Source organism: Rhamphochromis longiceps, linkage group LG7, assembly GCF_057381845.1.
Source record: "Rhamphochromis longiceps isolate RC_006_pf linkage group LG7, R_longiceps_female_GT1.1, whole genome shotgun sequence".
In the NCBI taxonomy this organism is placed as follows: domain Eukaryota; kingdom Metazoa; phylum Chordata; class Actinopteri; order Cichliformes; family Cichlidae; genus Rhamphochromis; species Rhamphochromis longiceps.
In genome coordinates, this window is record NC_140563.1 from 62,806,693 (window position 1) to 62,834,002 (window position 27,310).

General features: G+C 44.1%; 1 protein-coding gene across 1 annotated transcript in view; it reads left to right on the plus strand.

The window, feature by feature from the left end:
• Positions 1–14,870, plus strand: part of vcanb (versican b) — a 36,611-nt gene extending 21,741 nt beyond the window's left edge. The window contains exons 10-16 of the mRNA XM_085414754.1: positions 189–302; positions 406–519; positions 5,021–5,179; positions 5,840–5,922; positions 11,436–11,580; positions 13,015–13,197; positions 13,303–14,870. Coding sequence (XP_085270880.1) covers positions 189–302; positions 406–519; positions 5,021–5,179; positions 5,840–5,922; positions 11,436–11,580; positions 13,015–13,197; positions 13,303–13,550 — 1,046 coding nt within the window. The 3' untranslated portion in view covers positions 13,551–14,870. The remainder of the gene's footprint in view (positions 1–188; positions 303–405; positions 520–5,020; positions 5,180–5,839; positions 5,923–11,435; positions 11,581–13,014; positions 13,198–13,302) is intronic.
• Positions 14,871–27,310: the final 12,440 nt, after the last annotated feature.

The following is a 27,310-nucleotide window of genomic DNA, read 5'->3' on the forward strand; positions in this document are numbered from 1 at the left end:
ATTTTCTGATATAGTTTAATATGAGCAGGTCAGCCCACCAACAAACCGAGTGTCTATTACCACAAACGTGGACAGCCCTGCTGTGCCAATAAGGAGTTGCAAAGCCTTTCTGAACTGCAGTACGTTTCACCGCTCTTAATGATGTTGATGATTTTAATCGTTTTCCATTCTCATTGTCTCCTTGGCAGATCTCCTGCCATGCTCAACCAATGTGTGTCAGAACGGAGGCTCGTGCTACAAGAAAGGACCACAAAATGTCTGCATCTGTGCACCTGGATACACCGGGTGGCACTGTGAAACAGGTACAGAGAGCCTCAGAGCCAGGTGTGCTCTTTTAACAAGCCATCCTGACCCTTCCTGACAGGTGGATGTATAATAATGCTGGTCTGTGTTGCATGTCTGAAGATATTGATGAGTGCCAGTCTAACCCGTGTCTGAATGGAGCCACTTGCCTGGATGGGATCAACTCCTTCACCTGTCTCTGCCTCCCGAGCTACAAAGGAGAGTTCTGTGAACAAGGTCAGGAAACAGAATTAATAAGCAACTGTGTCAAAATCATTCATCTATGGAAGTCAGTTCTCAGATATATTATTTTCAAGTAAGTCTGAACTTACTGCAGAGTTTGGGTCTTTGGGCCATCATTCAGCTTTGGGCGTTGGCTCTTCAACAGATGAGTTCCAGCCGTAGGACTAATATTTCTGCCGTTACTCAGCAGATAATCAAAACTCAGGCACACAAGAGGACTCCGAGGATTAATATTTTCCAACCAAGGAAACAGTTCTCAGCAGCAACAGTTTTTTTTTCTGCTGCTCTGAGCAAAATGTTTGGTTTCAGAATGAGGCCCCATAGTTTTTCTTTTGTATCATGTAGTCATGATAAGAAGCCATTTAACTAAATTCCGCTTTTATTTGCTTGCTTAAATTATTTTACTCAGTCTATTAATGGTTTGGAGTCATACATTATACACTACTTAATGCAGTCATTGTAGAATAAAAGTACAACTGGATCTGTCAATTCTGAGGTTTCACAGTATATATCAGGATATTTAAAAAGTTATTTGGTCCTTAGCAAGTCTTGAAATGAGTTAAATACAACCACAGATGAACAAGAACAAATTACATATTATGTGCTATTATTTATTTAACAAAAATGTAGCGGAGGTGTAGTGTGGTGTGCCACTCCACTCGCTAGTTCAGTGACACTGGGACCTGGAGAAGGGTGTGTGCCAAGCAGAAGATGCTCCACTCAGTGACTGCAAGGTGCTCAAATCATCATCGCTCCACCACTGTGCTGACAGTTGGTCTGAGGTGTTTAGGCTGTTTGGTTTACTCCAAACATGCTGCTCTTATTATGGTCAAACATCTCCATTTTGGTTTTGTTGTTCAAATTTAGCTCTGCAAAGCTAAGCCATGCCAACATCTTCTTTTTGGAGAGAAGCAGCTTTCTTCCAAACATCCTTTGCGCTTAATATTGTGGTACCTACACTCCTGAGGAAATTTGCATTTTGTTCTGCTTATCCAAGTCAGCATTGTTGGGGTCTTGTGGAAAAAATAGAGACATTGGTGCTATAAGAATTCCCAGTTTGCAGGGCGTATCTATTTGAATGATGAATACAGTGTGTAAAGCTAAATGTAGACACTCGGACATAAATTATGGACTGTTTACTGCTTATTTTTCCTTCCTAGTATATGCAAGAGTTCAAAAATCAGGGACACAGCTGTCCTCTTGCAGCTTTTTGCCAATGGAAAGAATGAGGGAAGAAAGATAATTGCTCTCTATTTTTCCAGAAAGCTTTTGCAGCTGCGTGTGGAATTGAATCAATACTGACAATACTGCTTCAGTTTTTTCAGGCTGGGCTTAATATCCTGGGTGATGCTGAGTGATGCTATGTTTCATACTCAACTGACCACTCTGCTAATTTCAAACTGGCAGACAGAGAGCTGTGGCTTATAGTGCTGCATTCATTAGAGACCTCACCTTTCATTCCAGGTAGCTGCACAGAGGCAGGATTAAAATGAGGTCAGTTGATGATGGCTACTACCTTAAAAGACTCGACAGATACTGTCCATCATGACTTTACTGGCATGTATAATTCTGGTGCCACTGATACAAAACAGCCATTGTTTGTATGGTCAGACAAAGCAAAGGGCTGATTATGTGACTTGTATATGAAGTTGAATGTGTGTTATACATGAGCTCTTTGTGTGTGTCTCTGTGTGCTTGACCTGCAGACAACTGGATGTTTGTGAGACTTAATGAAGTCCAACTGTGTGTTGCTGAGCTCATTCAGTGAGGGGCTTTCACTCCCCAGCTGGACCTCAGCTCTCTCTGTGCCTCTCTTTCTCTCTCACCGTCTCTGGCCAGAGCACAGAAATAAAATTCAGAGCTGTTGTGTTGCTGTTAGCTTCACCGTTACAACAGCATGTTTCCAAAACAACATGTAACTTCATCAACAAATGAAAATCTGATTCCAGATTATGAAGTGTACTAGAAGGCAGTGATAGGCAACCAGGGAAATGTAGTATAGCTACTTTTAGACAGAAGTTCGATTAGCTACACATTAACACCTAAGGAGTGGGTAAAATGTGGTTACGAAGCAGCAAAGTCTAAACATTTTCTTGAATATGCCACATGAAGTTTGAAAAAAGGCACTTATTCATAGTAAGAGATATTGTGTCTTACAGTCTGTTTAGTAGAAACCGCATACTAATGCTGGTTGAAGCTTCCCTTTGCTCTCAGACAGCTTCAGCTCTTTATTGTCATGATCCTAGTTTTGGTTGTTATAGTTTTGATTGCTAGGTTTTCATTTGTTATCTAGCCTTACATTTTCCCTCCTCCTGTCATATTGTGTCTAGTTTCCGGTAGTCGTATCCCTCTTTGAAATCAGTCCTGTCTCAATGCTCAATTTGTCTGTTTCTCGGTTATGCCTCCGTGTGTAGTCCATGTCTGTTATGTATTTTAAGTTCTATCCCTTGTTCGGTGTCTCCATAGTCTCGCCTCCGTCTCCATGTTTATTCGCTTCTTTCCCAGTGGTGCCTCTGTCTCTTGCTCCCTCTGTTCCTTGTATTTAGTCAGTCTGCATCTCAGTGTGTTTCTCATACTTCCTGTTTTACTTTGATAGTCTTCTGTCCTGTTTGCAGCATGTTCTGTTTTCGTTCCCCGTCTCGTTAGTTAGACTATGTTCAGCTCGATCCCCACCTGTGGTCTGTTCCCTTGTTTGCCTCTGCTCATTGTCATGATCTCTCTCAGTTTTGTGTGTTCTGCCACTATGTTTGTTTAGTTTATACGGTTTTTATTTTCATCGTCAAATTAGTGCTGCTGTCCTGCTGTATCAGAACCTGTGTAGTATCAGGTCCATAGACCATACTGTATAAACACTGATTTGCACCTGTGGTCTTTCTAATGGTGATGTCTGCAAGAGCAAAAAGGTTGGTTCTGTCACGATCCTGGGTCTCTGACCCAGCGTTTTCAGTTTACATTTTGAGTTCTGAAGTTATTCCTTTATTATGTTGAGTAATTGGATTATCTTTTGGTTGCCTTTAGTTTATTTATGTTTCACTTAGGTCTTTGGTGTTAGTCTGTCATGTTTCTTGTCTTCTTGTCCTTGTTGTGAAGTTGTATTGTCATGTCTGCTTTCCGTTCAGTTTCCTGTTTTATTTTGAAGGTCTATGTCCTATGTCAGTGTAGTCAGTTTTGCTTCTTTTGTCTCGTTATGTCAGATTAGTGGCAGCTGTTTCCTCCTGTGCTTCCACTTCCCGCTCGCCTTTTGTTAATATTCAAGTTTTGGTCCAAGTTCGTTGGTGTCTATATTTTGGGTCCTCTTCGCAAATTCATACAGTGTGGTGCCGCATACTGTGACAGGTTCTATAGAAGTCTTTTCCTCCTTTGAGTTGTGATCTTGGTAAACACTTTATTGATTAGTTTAAGATCTCAGTCACAGCTTTTAAGTGTTATTGAATACACTAGGATCCATCCATCACAAGGAGAGGTGACTTGGATTAGTTTGCTTTTGACTGACACTACCACGTGATAAGCTGTGATAAGGCATGCAGTGTCAAACCTGGTTTTATAACACCAAAAGAACGTGCTCAGCTCAAGGCTTTACAATGCGACCTCACCAACCAAAGCTGAAGTCACTATCTAACATTTTATTTCCAGTCAGTGATCTAGTTGCTCAGAAGGCCACTGAAAGCCACTAAATTAATTTTCTTCATTAAATTGATTTGCCAAACAATTTCTTTCTGCATTATCCTGATGAAAGTAGCTGTTAAAAGATGCCAAAAGGGATTCAGGTGATCTGTCACAATAATCAGTCAGAACGTGGTATTTAATTCAGAAATGAGAGGTGTACTATGAAACAGGTGTACATAGTCTTTGTTAGCTGGCCTAATAAAACCAAGAACCCTAGTCAGAGATACTGGCTATCACAACAGTGGTTCACAGTTTTTTGGGTTAACCCATGGTGTTAATTTCTATTGTAACATCTGTATATTAAAGCTAAGTCCTTGGAGTTTAGTCCTACGAAATGCACAACGTTTGGTGAATTGAAGATTCTAGACTGGCTGTAGGTGTGTAGGATAAGTCTCTTACCTGTTAATCTAATAGAAGGGCATCCCTCGGATACAGGCAGGTTGACATTCAGATTGCAAGCACGGCATCTGCCGCCAGATTAAATGTAGCTTTATCAAACATGGCTATGGTTTTAAGTCTTCAGGAGTGCAGTTTCAGTGAACCTGTTCATAGTTAATGACAGTAGAAACAAACATTCTGAGAGCCTATTTGATGTAGTTGTTAACCGAAGCTCCTGGCATGTCCTAAATTTGATATTTCAGTATGTGGATTTTGTTTTATTGCCTTAAAGATAAGTAGGGACTTGTCATTAGTTATGATATAGCCACATACATACCACATTTTAAATTCTGCACCAACACAAGAAGTCAAGATAAAGTGTATATCATATGAAATATTTTTTCCACCTCGTTTGATGGTTCTTTCACATTTTGTTTTTCTCTTTCTGCAGACATTGAGATGTGTGGTTTTGGTTGGAAGAAGTTTCAATCTCACTGCTACAAGCACTTTACACACCGTCGGACCTGGGACGCTGCAGAGAGGGAATGTCGGATACACGGAGCCCACCTGACCAGCATCCTGTCGCATGAGGAGCAAATTTTTGTCAATAGTAAGTTTGTGTTGTTTCGATGAGGTGTCTAAAATGTTCCTTATACTATCAGTCGACAGTATAAGGAATTATGGGTCTAGAGAGTCTGTGAAAAAGTCCTTCGGGGTACAAATACTAAAAATGCATATCATAAATGAAACAGTTTTTGGCCGTGCTAGCAGCACAACTTTGTTGTTTGTGGTCAACCACTCGTCCAGACTACTTTTGGTTGGATGGTCTAAAACTAAATCTGATCATATTTTTGAAAATACAGTAGAAATGGCTACCTAAAACATTAGTTACATTTTGAGTAGCTGCTTTGTTATTTGATTGCATTGATTTCAACATGTCTTTGGGTTTCATTCACAACGAATGTATGTAAAAAAACAAACAAGCAAACAATGAAACTTTGATGATAAATAATAATTTTACCAAATTTGAAAACGCAAGCAAATGCTACACGATTTGCAGTCACTGCTCTACTACAGAAATCAGTCTGAGAATAGTGATGGAGCTGCAAGTAAACTCTGGTGAAGCTACTGACACTGAGCTCAACGGTGCTTCACCATAATTCTTTGTTGTCTGTTTACACTCCTCTCCAAAATGCTTTGTTTGGTATTGATCAGGTTCTGCTTCGGTAAAATGATCTCGGACTCACTGCATCGTGCTTTTTCCCTGCAGATCTAGGAAGTGACTACCAGTGGATTGGCCTGAATGATAAGATGTTTGAGAGAGACTTCAGATGGACTGATGGCAGACCAATGGTAAGATAAGCACTATTGATAAGATAAGTGGCTATGGATATAGTTAGATTTACAGACATCAATGATTATTGATCGTGGGGCGATCGTGACTCAAGAGTTGGGAGTTCGCCTTGTAATCGGAAGGTTGCCGGTTCGAGCCCCGGCTCGGACAGTCTCGGTCGTTGTGTCCTTGGGCAAGACACTTCACCCGTTGCCTACTGGTGGTGGTCAGAGGGCCCGGTGGCGCCAGTGTCTGGCAGCCTCGCCTCTGTCAGTGTGCCCCAGAGTGGCTGTGGCTACAATGTAGCTTGCCATCACCAGTGTGTGAATGTGTGGATGACTGTGTGTGTAAAGCACTTTGGGGTCCTTAGGGACTAGTAAAGCGCTATACAGGCCATTTACCATATTGTTCCCCAGTGTAACCATTTGCAATTTGATTTAAAATCAGCCTTCAATGATACATGATGGCTCTCATATAGCAGTAGCAGAGGTGTTTTATTAAGGTACTGTTAATAGCCAGAGTATAATAGTTTCACATTTAACTGAAAGAAAGAAAAACACATGGCAGCTTTCCAAGTCTTTAATAAATGTAGAGCAAACACGTTACAAGAAATGTCTCGGCTCTTAGGGAGCTGTCTACTATCTACATTAGTCAGGCTTATTTCAGTACAGTTTCAAGATGAACCATTTTACATGAACGAATCCAAAATAGATCAGAACCAGATGAAGTGGGGAATGACTGGAACCGAACTGGACTTGGGCCAGATTGGGCCTCAAGATTCATTCCATGATCTTTATTCATTTTTGATATTCTTATTCATTCTACTGTGCAAGTAGAACCAGACGTGGTTTGCTAATCTGTTATGGAGCCTACAGGTTCAGGTAGATTTCTTTGATTTTCAGTGGAAAATATGTTGGGGTTCAGATGTTCTCAGACACTGTACCTTTCAGAATGTTGTTTGACTTCAAAAAACACGAGTCCAATGACAGAATCATGCCTGTTTTTAATGCTGTGCCACCTGAGGGCCCAGATTGATTTTCAGCCTTGTCCCGTGAAGGCAGAGATGATGATATTATGAACTGTAGCTGATGAAATATTGAGGCCTACTTTTTTTCTTCATTGAAGAAAATTATTCAGAAAATGTTCCACAATTAGTAGACAGTTTTTTTTGTGTGTGTGTGTGTGTGTGTGGTTTTTTTTTTTGCAGATTGGGGAACCTCTGCCCATCTTTACTTCTGCATCTCTAAGTTGCTGATTTTATCCTCAGTCAAGTTTACGACCTGTTGCTATATTTAACTTGCTGCTGTACCACTCTGAGCATGCCTGATCTCTGGTTAGTACAGTACAATCTGGGAATACCAGGTGCAGTAAGATTTCAATCTTAAATATCATCAGCCTCTCTCTTTTAATGGGTTATGTCCCACAGGCGTTCAAGCTGGCAGTAATTAAACCACTACTTAAAAAGCTACTTAAAAAGCTGGGTTAAGATCACTTGAGTTAATCTCTAGGAATAGAGATTATATCTTAAAGATATAATGATGTGGATGATTAATTTCCTTCTTCTAAATTCAGATAAAACTGATGTTATTTTACTCGGCCATAAATATCTTAGAAATATGATATCTTACACTTACACTAGATGCCATTACCTTGGCCTCCACTGTGAGAATTCTTGGAGTCATTTTTGACCAGCATATGTACTTCAATGCGCATATTAAGCAACTTTGCAGGACTGCTTTCTTCCATTTGCGCAGTATCTCTAAAATTTGAAACATCCTGTTTCAAAGTGATGCTGAAAATCTAGTTCATGCATTTATTACTTCTATGCTGGACTACTGTAATTCGTTATTATCAGGAGGCCCTAAAAACTCCCTGAAAAGCCTTCAGCGCGGCAACAAGGCTACTGACAGGGACTAGAAAGTGAGAGCATATTTCTCCTATATTTGCTTCCCTTCATTGGCTCCCTTGTAGATCCAGAATCAAATTTAAAATCCTGCTCCTCATATACAAGGTCTTGTATAATCAGGCTCCATCTTATCTTAAAGACCGTTATAGTACCATATCACCCCATTAGAGCACTTTGCTCTCAGGCAGCTGTCTTGTGGATATTTAAAGTAGAATAGGAGACAGAGTGTTGAGCTTTCAGGCCCCTCTTCTGTGGAACCAGCATCTAGTTTGGATTCGGGAGACAGACACTTTTAACATTAGGCTTAAAACTTTCCTTTTTGACAAAGCATATAGTGAAGTTTGGCTCAGTTGACCCTGAACCCGCCAAAGTTATCCCACAGCTAAGAGAAGATTCAGGCTACTATGGGGCTTCTCATCATGCACTGAGCGTTTCTTCTTCACTGATCTTTTATCACTCACTATGTGTTTATAAACCATTTTGCATTAGTTATTATTACTACTCTGGCCACCCTTCCCTGAAGCTGGTCCTGGTGGAGGATTTTTCCTATTAAAAGAGAGTTTTTCCTTCCCACTGTTGCTAAAGCACTTGCTCATAAAGGGGCATCTGATTGTTGGGGTTTCTCTATATTATTGTAGTCTTTACCTTTTAATATAAAGCACCTTTGGTGATATATAAATAAAATTGAATTGAATTTAAATTGGCAATAAACCTTATTCGGGGCAAAATGTTCATGTGATGTAGCAGTTGTAGGCAGTGATGACACAATCTCAAACACATGGTTCATCTGCTGGAAACTCAGAGCAAGAAAATTGAAATCTGATCCTGAAGAGGGAGGACTGTGTCATGTGTTATCATTCTTAATACAGACACACCCTGAATGGGGTCAAATCGGAGCCATACACCATGTTAAGTGCGTGCAGTAGATATACAGTATAAAATGAACAAAAATGAACTTTTTGTGTATTTCGTCTGGTATATAAGGCCACACAACCTTGGGTTTGTTTAGGCCTGTTGTTTTTTGTCTCTGCAGCACCACTGTCTGTATATTTTATGAATTACATCCAGTCACATGTGATGAGTATTGACTGCCTTCTGAAGAGGATAGGTGGGGACTTCATAGTCTATATTCACAAAAGAGATATTGTCCATAAGTTGTCCATAAGTAGATACAGCTATCAGTAGCTACGATCGTAAAGAGGACATTAATGAGAAAAATACTGGCAACAGCCAGTGCTGCCCCTTAACCATCCAGCAGTTTCAAAATCCTACATTACCTAATTTTTGAGTTATCGCATTGACAAGTTTTTCAGAAAACCTGACTTCGAATTTGAGTTTGAGGCCACTAAGATTCTAACTTGTAGATTTTTAGCAGATACAATTCATTTTCAAGTTCTCTTATTTACAAACCTTGGTGTCCACACAGTGTCAGGCTGACAGGTTAAAAATCCCCCCAAATGATCTTGTTTTTTTAAGTGTGATTTGACCCTATATAAATAAACCTGAATTGAATTTGTTTTTTTCTGTGCATTTTCCGAGAACAGGAAAGGTGCTTAAATCACAACTAAGATCACAAGTACCTAAAATATTTGGCCAGTAATGTATGTTTTTGCTAAATTTGCAGTTCAAGGTTCAAGATTACTTTATTTCTATCCCTAGGTAAATTTGCTTTACATAAAAAAATGATAGCATTTGGCATCCACTCACAAAGCACACACACACCCATTAAACCTGACAAACACATATTTGATAATTAGATGCGTGATAAAAAACAATATAAATAAGATGAAGATGAATCAAATAAAACAGTAGCACCAGTAGGGACAAAGCTGTTTTTATATTGCTAACTTGGGACTAGAAACCTCCGTCCAGAGGAAAGAAGCTGAAATTCACCCCATAGAGGATGGGGGGCCATTATTAACAATTGATAAAGCCATCCTTTGTATCTGTTGAAAGAACAGGGAGGCTAGACAGGGCTGTGACTCACCTGTCAGGACCATCTCACTATCTGATTCAATGAGTTTTTTCTCTGTGACAGAGGTCTGACTGAACCATGCCACCAAACAAAAAAAGTGCCTGTAGCTTATGCCCTACTTCTGTGATAATGTTGAGGTGGAGGGGGAGAGGTGAGCCCTCGGGTGAACATAGACTATAGTACTGAAAAGTTGTGGAAACTCATGAGGGGGGCAAAAAGGGCACAGTGGCAACCGATAAAAGTTCAACGTCTGGTGTGCAAATAAACTCTCTAACAGTCACAGCGCTATAGTAACGTTTATTCACATACAAGCATACTCCCCCTCCTTGGGATTTCCCCTTTACCCCCACATCCTGATCCCGATGAAATGGAGCTCCAAATCCATCCATCCATCCATCCATCCATCCTCATCCGCTTTATCCGAGGCCAGGTCGCGGGGGAAGCAGCCTAAGCAAAGAGGCCCAGACCTCCCTCTCCCCAGCCACCTCCTCCTCCAGCTTATCCGGGGGAACACCAAGGCGTTCCCAGGCCAGCCGAGAGATATTATCTCTCCAGCGTGTCCTGGGTCTGCCCCGGGGCCTCCTCCCGGTGGGACATGCCTGGAACACCTCACCCAGGAGGAGCCCAGGGGGCATCCTTGTCAGATGCCCGAACCACCTCAGCTGGCTCCTTTCGATGTGGAGCAGCAGCGGCTCTACTCTGAGGGTGAGGGACCAGACAAAGAGCGATTCAGAAGACCCTTATGAAAAGAACATCGAGGGAACAGTTTACCCTGCCCGGGATAGGGTTACTGGGGCCCCGCCCTGGGGCCAGGCCCGGGGCGGGTGCCTGAGGGCGAGCGTCTGGTGGCCGGGCCTTAGTCCATGGGGCCCGGCCGGGCACAGCCCGAAGAGGAGACATGGGCCCATCCTCCCGCAGGCCCACCACCCGCAGGAGGCGCCATAGGGGTCGGGTGCATTGTGTGCCGGGTGGCGGCCAGGAGCGGAGGCCCTGGCGGACTGACCCCCGGCTGCCAAGACTGGCAATTTGGAGCTTTCTGAGCTCTCTCAGAGAGCTCCAAATCCGTCAATTGAAAAATCGACGTCCTGGTCCTGCTCTGTCAGCCATGTCTCAGAAAAAGTCATCACACAGCTGTGCCTGTGTGAAGTCTTTCTGGAACCTAACGTTCCGCTGGAGTTCATGCAGCTTGCTGCTCACAGACTGAACATTTCCCAGGATAACAGAGGGCAGGGGAGTTCGACTGACCTGTTGTCTCCTCAGACACAATTTAACACCTCCATGTCTCCCTCTTTTTGTCTTCCTCTTATCACTTGTTCTGTCTTTTGGTATAAAACCCAGCATACATGGGGTGAGGTCCTTACCACCATACAAGAAGTTAAGTTGTAGCAGCTCCTCACGGGAGTAAACAATCCTCAGCGGGCTTACAGCCTCACACGCATCATGGGAAACAGGCCAGCACAGCTGGGGCCTTATTTAGAAAAGGAAAAAAAACAAACACAAAAAAACAGAAAAACAAACTTAGGATGCTAAGCGCTTGTTCATTGCTGGTCGCTAAGTGCACATGCCATCTTAAATGTAACAGCATTACTTTGTAAACTAATTTAATTAGACAGTCTGTAACATAATGCCCTTTGTAATTTGTCTTCTGATAGCAATATGACCATTGGAGGCCAAACCAGCCGGACAGCTTCTTCCAGTCAGGAGAGGACTGTGTGGTGATGATCTGGCATGAGGGAGGACAGTGGAATGACGTGCCCTGCAACTATCACCTGACATTTACCTGCAAAAAGGGAACAGGTATGCACATGGAAAAACATACGTGTTCTCTTTGGAGACTAAAGGACAACTGGGAAGAATGCTTTCTTTAAGTAAAAAAGCTTAGAGAAGCTTTTTTATTTAACTTTAACTTTGAAGCTTAGCTTCAAAGTTATTGGCTAGGGATAGTAAACATAGAATGAGCTGCATTCATAAACTGTGCAGGTGTAATACACAGACACATATTAGCTAATTTGTGCAGACTAAGTCTGCAGACCAAGTAACAGTCTTTTCAATTTAGTTTAGTTTTATTGCCAGCAGTTGCCAAAGCTGTGTTCTGTACCAGACTCTTCAACATGGATTAGGTTTAGAGGCCAGCCTCAAGTGGCCACGAGAGGAACTGTACTTTTGCGTTAGCTTTGTTTTGTTCAGTGCAGTACTTACATGGGGTGTGGATGAAAAAGTAAGTGTTGTCTGTTGCTTCTAATTTTGTCTCGGTGATCATTCTAACCTTAAACAACAGAATCACAGTACAGTCTTTATCTTTTACTTATCTTTATCTTTCACTTACAGTGCTGTGCATTGTATTAAAAAATGCACATTTTTTTGCATATTTGACACATGTTTCAGATCATCAATCAAATTTTGGTTTTTGACAAAGAGTAAAAACAAAATACAAAGATGGTGGTGTGTGGTCTAACGGGTGCCAGTTGCCATTTAACACATCTATAGTCACATGGAGGTTGAGAACATCATATTACAGTGTCAGGGTATAGTTATTAGAGAGTTCCACGGGAGTCATATGTTGTACAGCATGCCAGATATAGCCAGACTGCCAGAATCTTCCTGGTTTGTTCTCAACCCTGGAAAGTAGCACAGGTGGCATAGGGAGCACAGCTGGGATACCAAGCAAGCATGCTAACCATTTAAATCCCCATTACTCAACATATGGAAGAGCCATCTTGCATATGAAGACCAACAAACTAGAGCTATTGCTGGAAACTACCTCCTCTATTTGGGACTGCTGCGTGTTAATAATCATGGAGACCTGGCTACATCATTAGAGACCATGTTTATTCACACCAGAAGCTAAAAATGACATGAAGTCCAGTTACCACTACTGAAGTCCAGTCACCATGTTTGACTGGTAGTCTGATGTTCTGTTTATGAAATGCTGTGTTAGTTTGATGCCAGATGTAATGGGACTCAAACGTCCAAAAAGTCCAACTTTTGCCTTGTCAGTCAGTCTAAAGTATAAAAGTCTTGGAGATCATCAAGATGTTTTTGGCCGATCTGAGATGAGCCTTTGTTGTGTTTTGGGCAGCTGTAGTTTTCTCCTTGGGACTCACAGAACTGCAGCAAATATGTAGATTTTTGCTTATGTTTAGAGTTTCCTGCACTGTCCCAAGTGTCAATGGAAATGATTGGTACAGGTTTGTGAATAACATTATTAAACTCTGCATCTCCTGCCAACAGTATCATGCGGTCAGCCTCCTGTGGTGAAGGATGCCCGAGTTTTTGGGGCCACAAAATTGCGCTATGACATCAACACCCTGCTCCGTTATCAGTGTAAGCAGGGCTTCATTCAGAGACACACCCCAACTATACGCTGCCAGGCCAACGGCCAGTGGGACTCGCCTAAAGTCACCTGCACAAGCCGTGAGTCTCCTCCTAATTGTACTTTAGCTAACTTTTTCATTAAAGGTCTGTAAAGTATTTTCAACTGTACTCACTTTTAGTTAATTTCTACATCTGTGCTCTCAGCTGCAACCTACCATAAGACATTTGTTCTTCAACGCCGCCACACCCAGAACAAGCATCAACACAGGCACTATCAACACCACACCAAGAGTCAGGAGGAACACAGACAAAACCAAGGGCAACAGCAGATTTCCAACATCCTGCAGAGCAACTGGATCGCCATTCAGAGTCATCGACAGCTGAGTAAGGAGAGGCAGCTGCAGGTCCGCACTCGCAGCCAGGATCAGATGAAACACTCAGTGGGTTTGTAGTTGTGGACATCAGATTTTTGGTGATGACTAATTGCAGCAGTCTGTCTAGAGGCACCGATAGAGAGTGATGTTCCACTGAACTGTCTATCAGTGTCTCTTGAGGGGACATTTTTACAATTACATTCCAGGATCAGACACCAAGGACAGTTTAGCTTCATTTCCAAACTTCATTTATTGACCACATCAGTCTCCCCACAAAACCATGGTGCTCCGATTATTGATATGCTTCCTTTTCACTGCTTCAAACACCAGCTAGTGCCATTGTTCAAATACTTGGATATGTTGTGTCTGATATAGATATACACAGCCATGTCTCCTAAGGAGGTCGCCCTAAAACCAGGTCTATCAGTCACAACACAGGAGCACTGCAGCCTTTAGCTCCTCAATGCGTTCTACACTTAATAGTCAAAGTGTTCAGTGTAACTTAAGCCATCAGCTTTTAACCTGCGCTCATAAGTCTAGTGCCTTCTGTCAGATTTTAATGCAGCTCAGTGGCAAATTTTTCATTAAAAGGAATTCAAGTCTTTATTCTTTGTTAAACAGCGTAGTCACGTCCAAGCTGGTTAAAGACACTCACACTTTGTTAACTTTTAAAAGGGATGGAAATGGAAAAATTAAATGGAAACATTTTAGCAGTTCTTGAGCAAAACTAACAAAAAATGACAACTTTGAACTTGTCACTGAATTATAAAGATGAGCAAGAATTCCTCACCTCAAATCACCTCAGATTGTTACCTTTGACCACATTTTCAATGTGTCTGCCTATCTGAACTCATTGTTTTTCATTGTTTGTCTATGATTTTGTACAAAATATTTTACCTGAGTTTTTTTCTTAATTGAGATTTGATGAACACAAATAGGAAATTGTGATGAATATGTCGTCTGTCTATGCTGTGGCTATTAATCATAGGATATATATTATAAATATTATCTGAAGCCATAAGAATTTAATTTATTGTATACTTCAAAACTATGAAAGGACTGTGATATTGAATAAAGGTCCATGGAACTGAAGTGATATCTTCTGCACTGTTTACAGACTCTTGTCATGATCTTTCTTATTGAGAAATCATGTTATCATTGACAGTATGTATACGCAATGCCGTCCTCTAGTTTTATTGAGATTGTTGATTTTCTTTATTGTGCTGTGACTCAAAATTGACTTCCTCTATTGTCAATGAAAACACTTTTGGTTATTTCTACGTTATTTTTACATTATTAGACACATACCTTCATGTTGCCTTTTCCTGTAGACGTGGAATCAGTTTTATTGTTTTCAAGGAATAAGAGAATGTATAAGAAACAAATAAACATGACCACCTGCTCTATAAGATTTTTTTTATGCATCTCACGTTGTCTTCATGTCCTTCATACATTTTCCTTTAGTATGTTGCATAATAGTATGTAACAATATGAGAACAGCACCACCAAGGCTGGAGGCGGAGCAATATTGGAAAAGCACATGGGAGAAGGACGCAGCCCATAACGGTAATGCTCAATGGCTCGTGAATCTAAGAGCAGACCACAGCAAACTCCCTGAACAAGGTACAGTAACCATCACAGTGGCAAACATTCAAGAGAAGGTCTCCAGTAGTAAGAGCTAGACAGCACCAGCCCCCGACATGAGTCGCGCTTACTGGCTGAAGAAGCTGACGGCACTCCATGAGCATTGGGCAGCACAAATGAACCAGCTGCTAGTTGTTATTGGTTAACTGTCCGTTGCCATGCGTTTACATGCGTTGTTATGGGTTAACTGTCCGTTGCCATGGGTTATCTGTCCGTTGCCATGCGTTTACATGTGTTGTTATGGGTTAACTGTCAGTTGCCATGCGTTTACATGCGTTGTTATGGGTTAACTGTCCGTTGCCATGGGCTATATGACCGTTGCCATGGGTTAACTGTCCGTTGCCATGCGTTTACATGCGTTGTTATGGGTTAACTGTCCGTTGCCATGGGTTACCGGTCCGTTGCCATGGTAACCGGTCCGTTGCCATGGGTTACCGGTCCGTTGCCATGGTAACCGGTCCGTTGCCATGGGTTACCTGACCGTTGCCATGGGTTAACTGTCCATTGCCATGCGTTAACTGTCCGTTGCCATGCGTTTACATGTGTTGTTATGGGTTAACTGTCCGTTGCCATGCGTTTACATGCGTTGTTATGGGTTAACTGTCCATTGCCATGGGTTAACTGTCTGTTGCCATGGTAACTGGTCCGTTGCCATGGTAACCGGTCCGTTGCCATGGTAACCGGTCCGTTGCCATGGGTTACCTGACCGTTGCCATGGGTTAACTGTCCGTTGCCATGCGTTAACTATCCGTTGCCATGCGTTTACATGTGTTGTTATGGGTTAACTGTCCGTTGCCATGCGTTTACATGCGTTGTTATGGGTTAACTGTCCGTTGCCATGGGTTATCTGTCCGTTGCCATGCGTTTACATGTGTTGTTATGGGTTAACTGTCCGTTGCCATGCGTTTACATGCGTTGTTATGGGTTAACTGTCCGTTGCCATGGGTTATATGACCGTTGCCATGGGTTATCTGTCCGTTGCCATGCGTTTACATGCGTTGTTATGGGTTAACTGTTTGTTGCCATGCGTTTACATGCGTTGTTATGGGTTAACTGTCCGTTGCCATGGTAACCGGTCCGTTGCCATGGTTACCGGTCCGTTGCCATGGTAACCGGTCCGTTGCCATGGTAACCAGTCCGTTGCCATGGGTTACCTGACCGTTGCCATGCGTTATATGACCGTTGCCATGGGTTAACTGTCCATTGCCATGCGTTAACTGTCCGTTGCCATGCGTTTACATGCGTTGTTATGGGTTAACTGTCCGTTGCCATGGGTTATCTGTCCGTTGCCATGCGTTTACATGCGTTGTTATGGGTTAACTGTCCGTTGCCATGCGTTTACATACGTTGTTATGGGTTAACTGTCCGTTGCCATGCGTTTCCATGCGTTGTTATGGGTTAACTGTCCGTTGCCATGGGTTACCGGTCCGTTGCCATGGTAACCGGTCCGTTGCCATGGGTTACCGGTCCGTTGCCATGGGTTACCGGTCCGTTGCCATGGTAACCGGTCCGTTGCCATGGGTTAACTGTCCGTTGCCATGGGTTAACTGTCCGTTGCCATGCGTTAACTGTCCGTTGCCATGCGTTTACATGTGTTGTTATGGGTTAACTGTCCGTTGCCATGCGTTTACATGCGTTGTTATGGGTTAACTGTCCGTTGCCATGGGTTATATGACCGTTGCCATGGGTTAACTGTCCGTTGCCATGGGTTATCTGTCCGTTGCCATGCGTTTACATGCGTTGTTATGGGTTAACTGTCCGTTGCCATGGGTTATATGACCGTTGCCATGGGTTAACTGTCCGTTGCCATGGGTTATCTGTCCGTTGCCATGCGTTTACATGCGTTGTTATGGGTTAACTGTCCGTTGCCATGCGTTTACATGCGTTGTTATGGGTTAACTGTCCGTTGCCATGCGTTTACATGCGTTGTTATGGGTTAACTGTCCGTTGCCATGGGTTACCGGTCCGTTGCCATGGTAACCGGTCCGTTGCCATGGTTACCGGTCCGTTGCCATGGGTTACCGGTCCGTTGCCATGGTAACCAGTCCGTTGCCATGGGTTACCTGACCGTTGCCATGGGTTAACTGTCCGTTGCCATGCGTTATATGACCGTTGCCATGGGTTAACTGTCCATTGCCATGCGTTAACTGTCCGTTGCCATGCGTTTACATGCGTTGTTATGGGTTAACTGTCCGTTGCCATGGGTTATCTGTCCGTTGCCATGCGTTTACATGCGTTGTTATGGGTTAACTGTCCGTTGCCATGCGTTTACATACGTTGTTATGGGTTAACTGTCCGTTGCCATGCGTTTACATGCGTTGTTATGGGTTAACTGTCCGTTGCCATGGGTTACCGGTCCGTTGCCATGGTAACCGGTCCGTTGCCATGGGTTACCGGTCCGTTGCCATGGTAACCGGTCCGTTGCCATGGTAACCGGTCCGTTGCCATGGGTTAACTGTCCGTTGCCATGGGTTAACTGTCCGTTGCCATGCGTTAACTGTCCGTTGCCATGCGTTTACATGTGTTGTTATGGGTTAACTGTCCGTTGCCATGCGTTTACATGCGTTGTTATGGGTTAACTGTCCGTTGCCATGGGTTATATGACCGTTGCCATGGGTTAACTGTCCGTTGCCATGGGTTATCTGTCCGTTGCCATGCGTTTACATGCGTTGTTATGGGTTAACTGTCCGTTGCCATGGGTTATATGACCGTTGCCATGGGTTAACTGTCCGTTGCCATGGGTTATCTGTCCGTTGCCATGCGTTTACATGCGTTGTTATGGGTTAACTGTCCGTTGCCATGCGTTTACATGCGTTGTTATGGGTTAACTGTCCGTTGCCATGCGTTTACATGCGTTGTTATGGGTTAACTGTCCGTTGCCATGGGTTACCGGTCCGTTGCCATGGTAACCGGTCCGTTGCCATGGTTACCGGTCCGTTGCCATGGGTTACCGGTCCGTTGCCATGGTAACCAGTCCGTTGCCATGGGTTACCTGACCGTTGCCATGGGTTAACTGTCCGTTGCCATGCGTTATATGACCGTTGCCATGGGTTAACTGTCCATTGCCATGCGTTAACTGTCCGTTGCCATGCGTTTACATGCGTTGTTATGGGTTAACTGTCCGTTGCCATGGGTTATCTGTCCGTTGCCATGCGTTTACATGCGTTGTTATGGGTTAACTGTCCGTTGCCATGCGTTTACATACGTTGTTATGGGTTAACTGTCCGTTGCCATGCGTTTACATGCGTTGTTATGGGTTAACTGTCCGTTGCCATGGGTTACCGGTCCGTTGCCATGGTAACCGGTCCGTTGCCATGGGTTACCGGTCCGTTGCCATGGTAACCGGTCCGTTGCCATGGTAACCGGTCCGTTGCCATGGGTTAACTGTCCGTTGCCATGGGTTAACTGTCCGTTGCCATGCGTTAACTGTCCGTTGCCATGCGTTTACATGTGTTGTTATGGGTTAACTGTCCGTTGCCATGCGTTTACATGCGTTGTTATGGGTTAACTGTCCGTTGCCATGGGTTACCGGTCCGTTGCCATGGTAACCGGTCCGTTGCCATGGGTTACCGGTCCGTTGCCATGGTAACCGGTCCGTTGCCATGGGTTACCTGACCGTTGCCATGGGTTAACTGTCCGTTGCCATGCGTTATATGACCGTTGCCATGGGTTAACTGTCCGTTGCCATGCGTTAACTGTCCGTTGCCATGCGTTTACATGCGTTGTTATGGGTTAACTGTCCGTTGCCATGGGTTATCTGTCCGTTGCCATGCGTTTACATGCGTTGTTATGGGTTAACTGTCCGTTGCCATGCGTTTACATGCGTTGTTATGGGTTAACTGTCCGTTGCCATGCGTTTACATGCGTTGTTATGGGTTATCTGTCCGTTGCCATGCGTTTACATGCGTTGTTATGGGTTAACTGTCCGTTGCCATGGGTTATATGACCGTTGCCATGGGTTAACTGTCCGTTGCCATGGGTTATCTGTCCGTTGCCATGCGTTTACATGCGTTGTTATGGGTTAACTGTCCGTTGCCATGCGTTTACATGCGTTGTTATGGGTTAACTGTCCGTTGCCATGCGTTTACATGCGTTGTTATGGGTTAACTGTCCGTTGCCATGCGTTTACATGCGTTGTTATGGGTTAACTGTCCGTTGCCATGGGTTACCGGGCCGTTGCCATGGTAACCGGTCCGTTGCCATGGGTTACCGGTCCGTTGCCATGGTAACCGGTCCGTTGCCATGGTAACCGGTCCGTTGCCATGGGTTACCTGACCGTTGCCATGGGTTAACTGTCCGTTGCCATGCGTTAACTGTCCGTTGCCATGCGTTTACATGCGTTGTTATGGGTTAACTGTCCGTTGCCATGCGTTTACATGCGTTGTTATGGGTTAACTGTCCGTTGCCATGGATTATATGACCGTTGCCATGGGTTAACTGTCCGTTGCCATGGGTTAACTGTCCGTTGCCATGGTAACCGGTCCGTTGCCATGGGTTACCAGTCCGTTGCCATGGTAACCGGTCCGTTGCCATGGTAACCGGTCCGTTGCCATGGTAACCGGTCCGTTGCCATGCGTTAACTGTCCGTTGCCATGCGTTTACATGCGTTGTTATGGGTTAACTGTCCGTTGCCATGCGTTTACATGCGTTGTTATGGGTTAACTGTCCGTTGCCATGGGTTACCGGTCCGTTGCCATGGTAACCGGTCCGTTGCCATGGGTTACCGGTCCGTTGCCATGCGTTAACTGTCCGTTGCCATGCGTTTACATGCGTTGTTATGGGTTAACTGTCCGTTGCCATGCGTTTACATGCGTTGTTATGGGTTAACTGTCCGTTGCCATGGGTTACCGGTCCGTTGCCATGGTAACCGGTCCGTTGCCATGGGTTACCGGTCCGTTGCCATGGTAACCGGTCCGTTGCCATGGTAACCGGTCCGTTGCCATGGGTTACCTGACCGTTGCCATGGGTTAACTGTCCGTTGCCATGCGTTATATGACCGTTGCCATGGGTTAACTGTCCGTTGCCATGCGTTTACATGCATTGTTATGGGTTAACTGTCCGTTGCCATGCGTTTACATGCGTTGTTATGGGTTAACTGTCCGTTGCCATGGGTTACCGGTCCGTTGCCATGGTAACCGGTCCGTTGCCATGGGTTACCGGTCCGTTGCCATGGTAACCGGTCCGTTGCCATGGTAACCGGTCCGTTGCCATGGTAACCAGTCCGTTGCCATGGGTTACCTGACCGTTGCCATGCGTTATATGACCGTTGCCATGGGTTAACTGTCCATTGCCATGCGTTAACTGTCCGTTGCCATGCGTTTACATGCATTGTTATGGGTTAACTGTCCGTTGCCATGGGTTATCTGTCCGTTGCCATGCGTTTACATGCGTTGTTATGGGTTAACTGTCCGTTGCCATGCATTTACATGCGTTGTTATGGGTTAACTGTCCGTTGCCATGCGTTTACATGCGTTGTTATGGGTTAACTGTCCGTTGCCATGCGTTTACATGCGTTGTTATGGGTTAACTGTCCGTTGCCATGGGTTAACTGTCCGTTGCCATGGGTTACCGGTCCGTTGCCATGGTAACCGGTCCGTTGCCATGGTAACCGGTCCGTTGCCATGGTAACCGGTCCGTTGCCATGGTAACCGGTCCGTTGCCATGCGTTAACTGTCCGTTGCCATGCGTTTACATGTGTTGTTATGGGTTAACTGTCCGTTGCCATGCGTTTACATGCGTTGTTATGGGTTAACTGTCCGTTGCCATGGGTTATATGACCGTTGCCATGGGTTAACTGTCCGTTGCCATGGGTTATCTGTCCGTTGCCATGCGTTTACATGCGTTGTTATGGGTTAACTGTCCGTTGCCATGGGTTATATGACCGTTGCCATGGGTTAACTGTCCGTTGCCATGGGTTATCTGTCCGTTGCCATGCGTTTACATGCGTTGTTATGGGTTAACTGACCGTTGCCATGCGTTTACATGCGTTGTTATGGGTTAACTGTCCGTTGCCATGCGTTTACATGCGTTGTTATGGGTTAACTGTCCGTTGCCATGGGTTACCGGGCCGTTGCCATGGTAACCGGTCCGTTGCCATGGGTTACCGGTCCGTTGCCATGGTAACCGGTCCGTTGCCATGGTAACCGGTCCGTTGCCATGGGTTACCTGACCGTTGCCATGGGTTAACTGTCCGTTGCCATGCGTTAACTGTCCGTTGCCATGCGTTTACATGTGTTGTTATGGGTTAACTGTCCGTTGCCATGGGTTATATGACCGTTGCCATGGGTTAACTGTCCGTTGCCATGGGTTATCTGTCCGTTGCCATGCGTTTACATGCGTTGTTATGGGTTAACTGTTTGTTGCCATGCGTTTACATGCGTTGTTATGGGTTAACTGTCCGTTGCCATGCGTTTACATGCGTTGTTATGGGTTAACTGTCCGTTGCCATGGTAACCGGTCCGTTGCCATGGTTACCGGTCCGTTGCCATGGTAACCGGTCCGTTGCCATGGTAACCGGTCCGTTGCCATGGTAACCGGTCCGTTGCCATGGGTTACCTGACCGTTGCCATGGGTTAACTGTCCGTTGCCATGCGTTAACTGTCCGTTGCCATGGGTTATATGACCGTTGCCATGGGTTAACTGTCCGTTGCCATGGGTTATCTGTCCGTTGCCATGCGTTTACATGCGTTGTTATGGGTTAACTGTCCGTTGCCATGGGTTATCTGTCCGTTGCCATGCGTTTACATGCGTTGTTATGGGTTAACTGTCCGTTGCCATGCGTTTACATGCGTTGTTATGGGTTAACTGTCCGTTGCCATGGGTTACCGGGCCGTTGCCATGGTAACCGGTCCGTTGCCATGGGTTACCGGTCCGTTGCCATGGGTTACCTGACCGTTGCCATGGGTTAACTGTCCGTTGCCATGCGTTAACTGTCCGTTGCCATGCGTTTACATGCGTTGTTATGGGTTAACTGTCCGTTGCCATGCGTTTACATGCGTTGTTATGGGTTAACTGTCCGTTGCCATGGATTATATGACCGTTGCCATGGGTTAACTGTCCGTTGCCATGGGTTAACTGTCCGTTGCCATGGTAACCGGTCCGTTGCCATGGGTTACCAGTCCGTTGCCATGGTAACCGGTCCGTTGCCATGGTAACCGGTCCGTTGCCATGGTAACCGGTCCGTTGCCATGCGTTAACTGTCCGTTGCCATGCGTTTACATGCGTTGTTATGGGTTAACTGTCCGTTGCCATGCGTTTACATGCGTTGTTATGGGTTAACTGTCCGTTGCCATGGGTTACCGGTCCGTTGCCATGGTAACCGGTCCGTTGCCATGGGTTACCGGTCCGTTGCCATGGTAACCGGTCCGTTGCCATGGTAACCGGTCCGTTGCCATGGGTTACCTGACCGTTGCCATGGGTTAACTGTCCGTTGCCATGCGTTATATGACCGTTGCCATGGGTTAACTGTCCGTTGCCATGCGTTAACTGTCCGTTGCCATGCGTTTACATGCGTTGTTATGGGTTAACTGTCCGTTGCCATGGGTTACCGGTCCATTGCCATGGGTTACCTGACCGTTGCCATGGGTTAACTGTCCGTTGCCATGCGTTTACATGCGTTGTTATGGGTTAACTGTCCGTTGCCATGGGTTATCTGTCCGTTGCCATGCGTTTACATGCGTTGTTATGGGTTAACTGTCCGTTGCCATGCGTTTACATGCGTTGTTATGGGTTAACTGTCCGTTGCCATGCGTTTACATGCGTTGTTATGGGTTAACTGTCTGTTGCCATGGGTTACCGGTCCGTTGCCATGGTAACAGGTCCGTTGCCACGGTAACCGGTCCGTTGCCATGGTAACCGGTCCGTTGCCATGCGTTTACATGCGTTGTTATGGGTTAACTGTCCGTTGCCATGCGTTTATATGTGTTGTTATGGGTTACCGGTCCGTTGCCACTCTTCTCTTTCTTTGCTGTCTTAACACTAGGAGTCCCAGGCTTCTACCTTTCTACCTTTAAAACCCACCACCAGCCAAATGGCTGGTAGCCAAGTGGAAGCTAAATTGGCTAGTCATTCATATGTAAATTAGGTTGTTAGCTGGGAATTCTGGAGGGAGGGGAGTGGGGGTGTGTGGATGAGGGGGTGGGGGAGCTGCTAAAAGCTGTGAACTTCCTTTTGTGTTTCATCTTGATGCATTCTCAATCATCCAGGGAAATAAATCTCCAAAAGTCACCAACTTGGAGTGTTTCAGTTTGCCATCTTAGGGAGAAATCAACACACATGGGTGTAGGTCCTTTGTTGCTGAGATTTATTGATAAAAACAGTACAAAAAACCAACCATTTGTACACATATTTACAAATAATAATAAAAAGTGAGTTTCTCAATATATTCCTGTCCTTTGGACGTCTAGTGAAAAACAGTTTTCTGTCTTGACTGATCTGTAATCACTTTTCTACATTTATATCCAGTTTTTTGCCATCGAGATCACCACAGTCCAAATGCAAAAGCTTTAAAGCAAGACTTAGGAAACCAGTGGGTGTCGTTATGGTATTTACTTCTGGCATCTGTAATGAATTTTGGAATGAATATTGTTAGAATTATGTGAATCATATACTTTAGTTCTGATGAGTGGCTCCATAGTCTCATGGTTTACACGTTGTGGCTCGAGTGGTTTGTATACAGATCAATGCTTGGGCAAGATACTGAACCCTGAGTTACCTCTGTGTGTGTGAATGCATTCAGCAGATAAAAGCACAAGGCACTATATAAATACCATTTCTTTTACATTCACCTAAGAAGTGAAAAAATCTCCAGTTTAATCCCAGCTGGAGACAAAAATCCCTTGGGGGTGTCAGGAACGGAAATCCACTGTGAATAAGGGGAGCAGCTGAATAAAGCTTTTATGCTGGAGCCCTCATGGTCACTATATTCAAACACTTTTCACCACAATCATAAAACATCAAATGAGGAATTGTCCATAAAGTCCTGAGTGCTTAAAAAGAAGTTGCAAGTTCTTCACTGGAAATACACCTACTGGTTTGTTGGGGGCAGATGATTAGTGCCCAGACTTTCAGAAACAAATAACCAAACACAGAAAACATAACAAACCACAAATGTCTGCCAGGGTTTCAGCACTGAGCTGGGAAACATCTTGTTATTTATGCGAGCTGAGCCTATTTGAATAAGAAAAATACTGCTTCTTTCACAATATACCAAATCTTTTCATTTCTTTTGCCTGAGTCACTGAGAAATTTTCTTCACTCCGCAGCCCACCAACTTCACGAACCCAGTGTATGCCACCCTGTACATGGGTGCCCACAACAGCCGCAATTCTCTGGCGAGCACTGATGAAAAGAAGGAGCTCCTCTCCCAGGTTGACGAGGACATGAGCGACCCCCTGGCATAGACCTCGGCATGGACTGAACTCTGCCAACATTGCCCTGCCTCGCCCAACCTAGAGCCAGCGAGCTCTCTCATTTTATGCCTTTACCAACTGAAAAGAAAAGCAACAAAAAAACATAAAAACGAGAACACTGTATAAAATGTATAAAATGAAGAACTACTTTTTTTAAGTGATTGCAGTATTATATTTTGTTCTTTGACAAAAAGGAAAACAAATCCTCTGGTGACGGAAAAGAAACCATTTTATAGACATTTTATCCAGTTCTTTTTCATTTTGCTCACTTCCTCACAACTCAGAATGGCTTACTGAAGGCCAGACAGTCCTGATCTCCAAGGACCCCCAGAAGAGAACTTTCCCATCCAACCACTGGCCAATAACCTGCCTCAGTACCACATGGACGCTGCTGTCAGGCATCATAGCAGCTAAGAAGAACAATACATGAGTGGGGGGACAAAAAGGAATTGTCAGGAATACCGGTGTTCTGGGAATCCATCCTACCTGACAAACCATCCTACCCGTTGTTTCTACGCATGCGCGCAACACGAAATTCAGTGGCGAACCGTCTTACCTTTGTGAATATAAGCTACAAACATACTCTGACGGGTAAAATTATGTGCCAAACCGTCCTACCTTTGTAAAAGTGATGTACAAGCATACTTTAACAGCTATAATTAAGTGGCAAATCGTCCCACCTTTGTTAATATGGGCTAGAAGCATAATTTTACAGCTAGAATTCAGTGGCAAATCATCTTACCTTTGTTAATAAGAGCTAGAAACATACTCTGACGGGTATAAATACGTGCCAAACCATGCTACCTTTCTGAATGTGACCTACAAGCATACTTTAACAGGTAAAATGAAGTGGCAAACCATCCTGGCTTTATGAATGTGAGCTACAAGCATACTCTGATGGGCAAAGTTAAGTGGTAAACCGTCATACCTACTTACGTTTGTGCTGGAATTACTGTGTGACAGCAGAAATGTGCATAAACTACTTACGGTAGGACGTTTTGCCAAAGTAGGACGTTTTGTCAGAACAGCGGAGGAGTGAAAGACCAGCTACTGGTAGACAGGGCAGTGTGGACTAGGCTGACCAACCTGAGCACTCCCTGGAATGATTACAAGAAAGCCTATGACTCGATGCCCCACACCTGGATCCTGGAATGCCTGGAACAGTACAAGATCAACAGGACCCTAAGAGCCTTCATCAGGAACTCAGTGGGGGTGTGGTGGACAACACTAGAGACCAACTTCAAGCCCATAGGACAGGTTGCCATCAAGTGCGGGATCTACAAAGGAAATGCTCTATTCCCACTGCTGTTCTGTATAGGCCTGAACCCCCTCAGTGAGATTACTGACAGGACTGGCTACGTATACTAACTACAGAATGGAGCAATATGTATGTATGTATGTATGTATGTATGTATGTATGTATGTATATATATATACATATATATATATATATATATATATATATATATATATATATATATATATATATATATATATATATATACATATATATATATATATATATATATATATATATATATATATATATATATATATGTGTGTGTGTGTGTGTGTGTGTGTGTGTGTGTGTGTGTGTGTGTCATTGCAAGACATAATACAAATAAGCAACTGAAGTTAAAGAGGAAATCATGGAATCAATTATTAAACCAAAGTGTATTCTAAATTTTTGACTCATCAAAGTAGCCACCTTTGGCAGATGTATCAGCTGAACACACACGTGGCATTCTTTCTACATTCTTTTCTACTTCAGAAAGCTCTCCCCATATCTGTTGCTTTCACTCCAGTTCATCCCAAAGCAGGTCAATGGGGTTTAAGTCTGGAGACTGTGCTGGTCACTCCATGTTTTCAAGCTTACCAGCTTGTTCTTTTTTTCCTAAGGTAGTTCTGGCATAGCTGGGTCTTATATTTGGGTCATTATCTTGCTGTAGAATGGACCCCTGACCAACTAGGCACATACCAGAGGGTACTACATGGCGCTACAGAAAGTTGTGGTAGCTGTTTTGGTTTAGGGTGCCTGTCACTCTGTACAAGTCACCGACCCTGGATCCAGCAAAACAGCCCCAGACCATCACACTTCCTCCATGTTTAACAGTTGATGCCACACACTGTGGAACCATCCTTTCACATACTTGACGGCGTACAAAGATCCTGTGTGATGAACCGAAGATTTGAAATTTTGATTCATCAGTTCATAATACCTTCTTCCAGTCTTCAGTATCCCAATGGCAATGTTTCATGGTCCAGGGAAGCCTCTATGTCTTATTCTGACATCTTAGCAATGGCTTTATTCCTGCAACTTGTCCTGTCAAACCTACAGCTTGAAGTCTTCTCTTCTTTTTTTTTTTTTTTTGCCTGTCCCGTTTGGATCTTTAGCCATCAGAATTGTTGTCTGAAGGCCAAGAAAGATGCCAAATGGATTTACTTTACCAAGTGGATCATCATGGCCTTGCCATATCGGTCCATTTGATTGACCTTTATTATAATTATGTATTTATTTTATTTTCGTTTTTTAAAGACGGGACAGACATGACTGGGGGAGAGGGAGAGAAAGAAAAATAGAGGGGAGAAGAGATGGTGAGAAAGGGAGGAAGAAAAAAAAAGAAAAACAAACAAAACACCTGGATCACCTGTATGGAGATAAAAAAAAACAGAAGAGAAACAAACAAGAAAGAGCAACGTAATAAAAACAACACCATCACAATAAACTAGCTAACAATAGATAACAGTAGATACTTTTTTAATTTCACCTGTTGAGAATGAAAA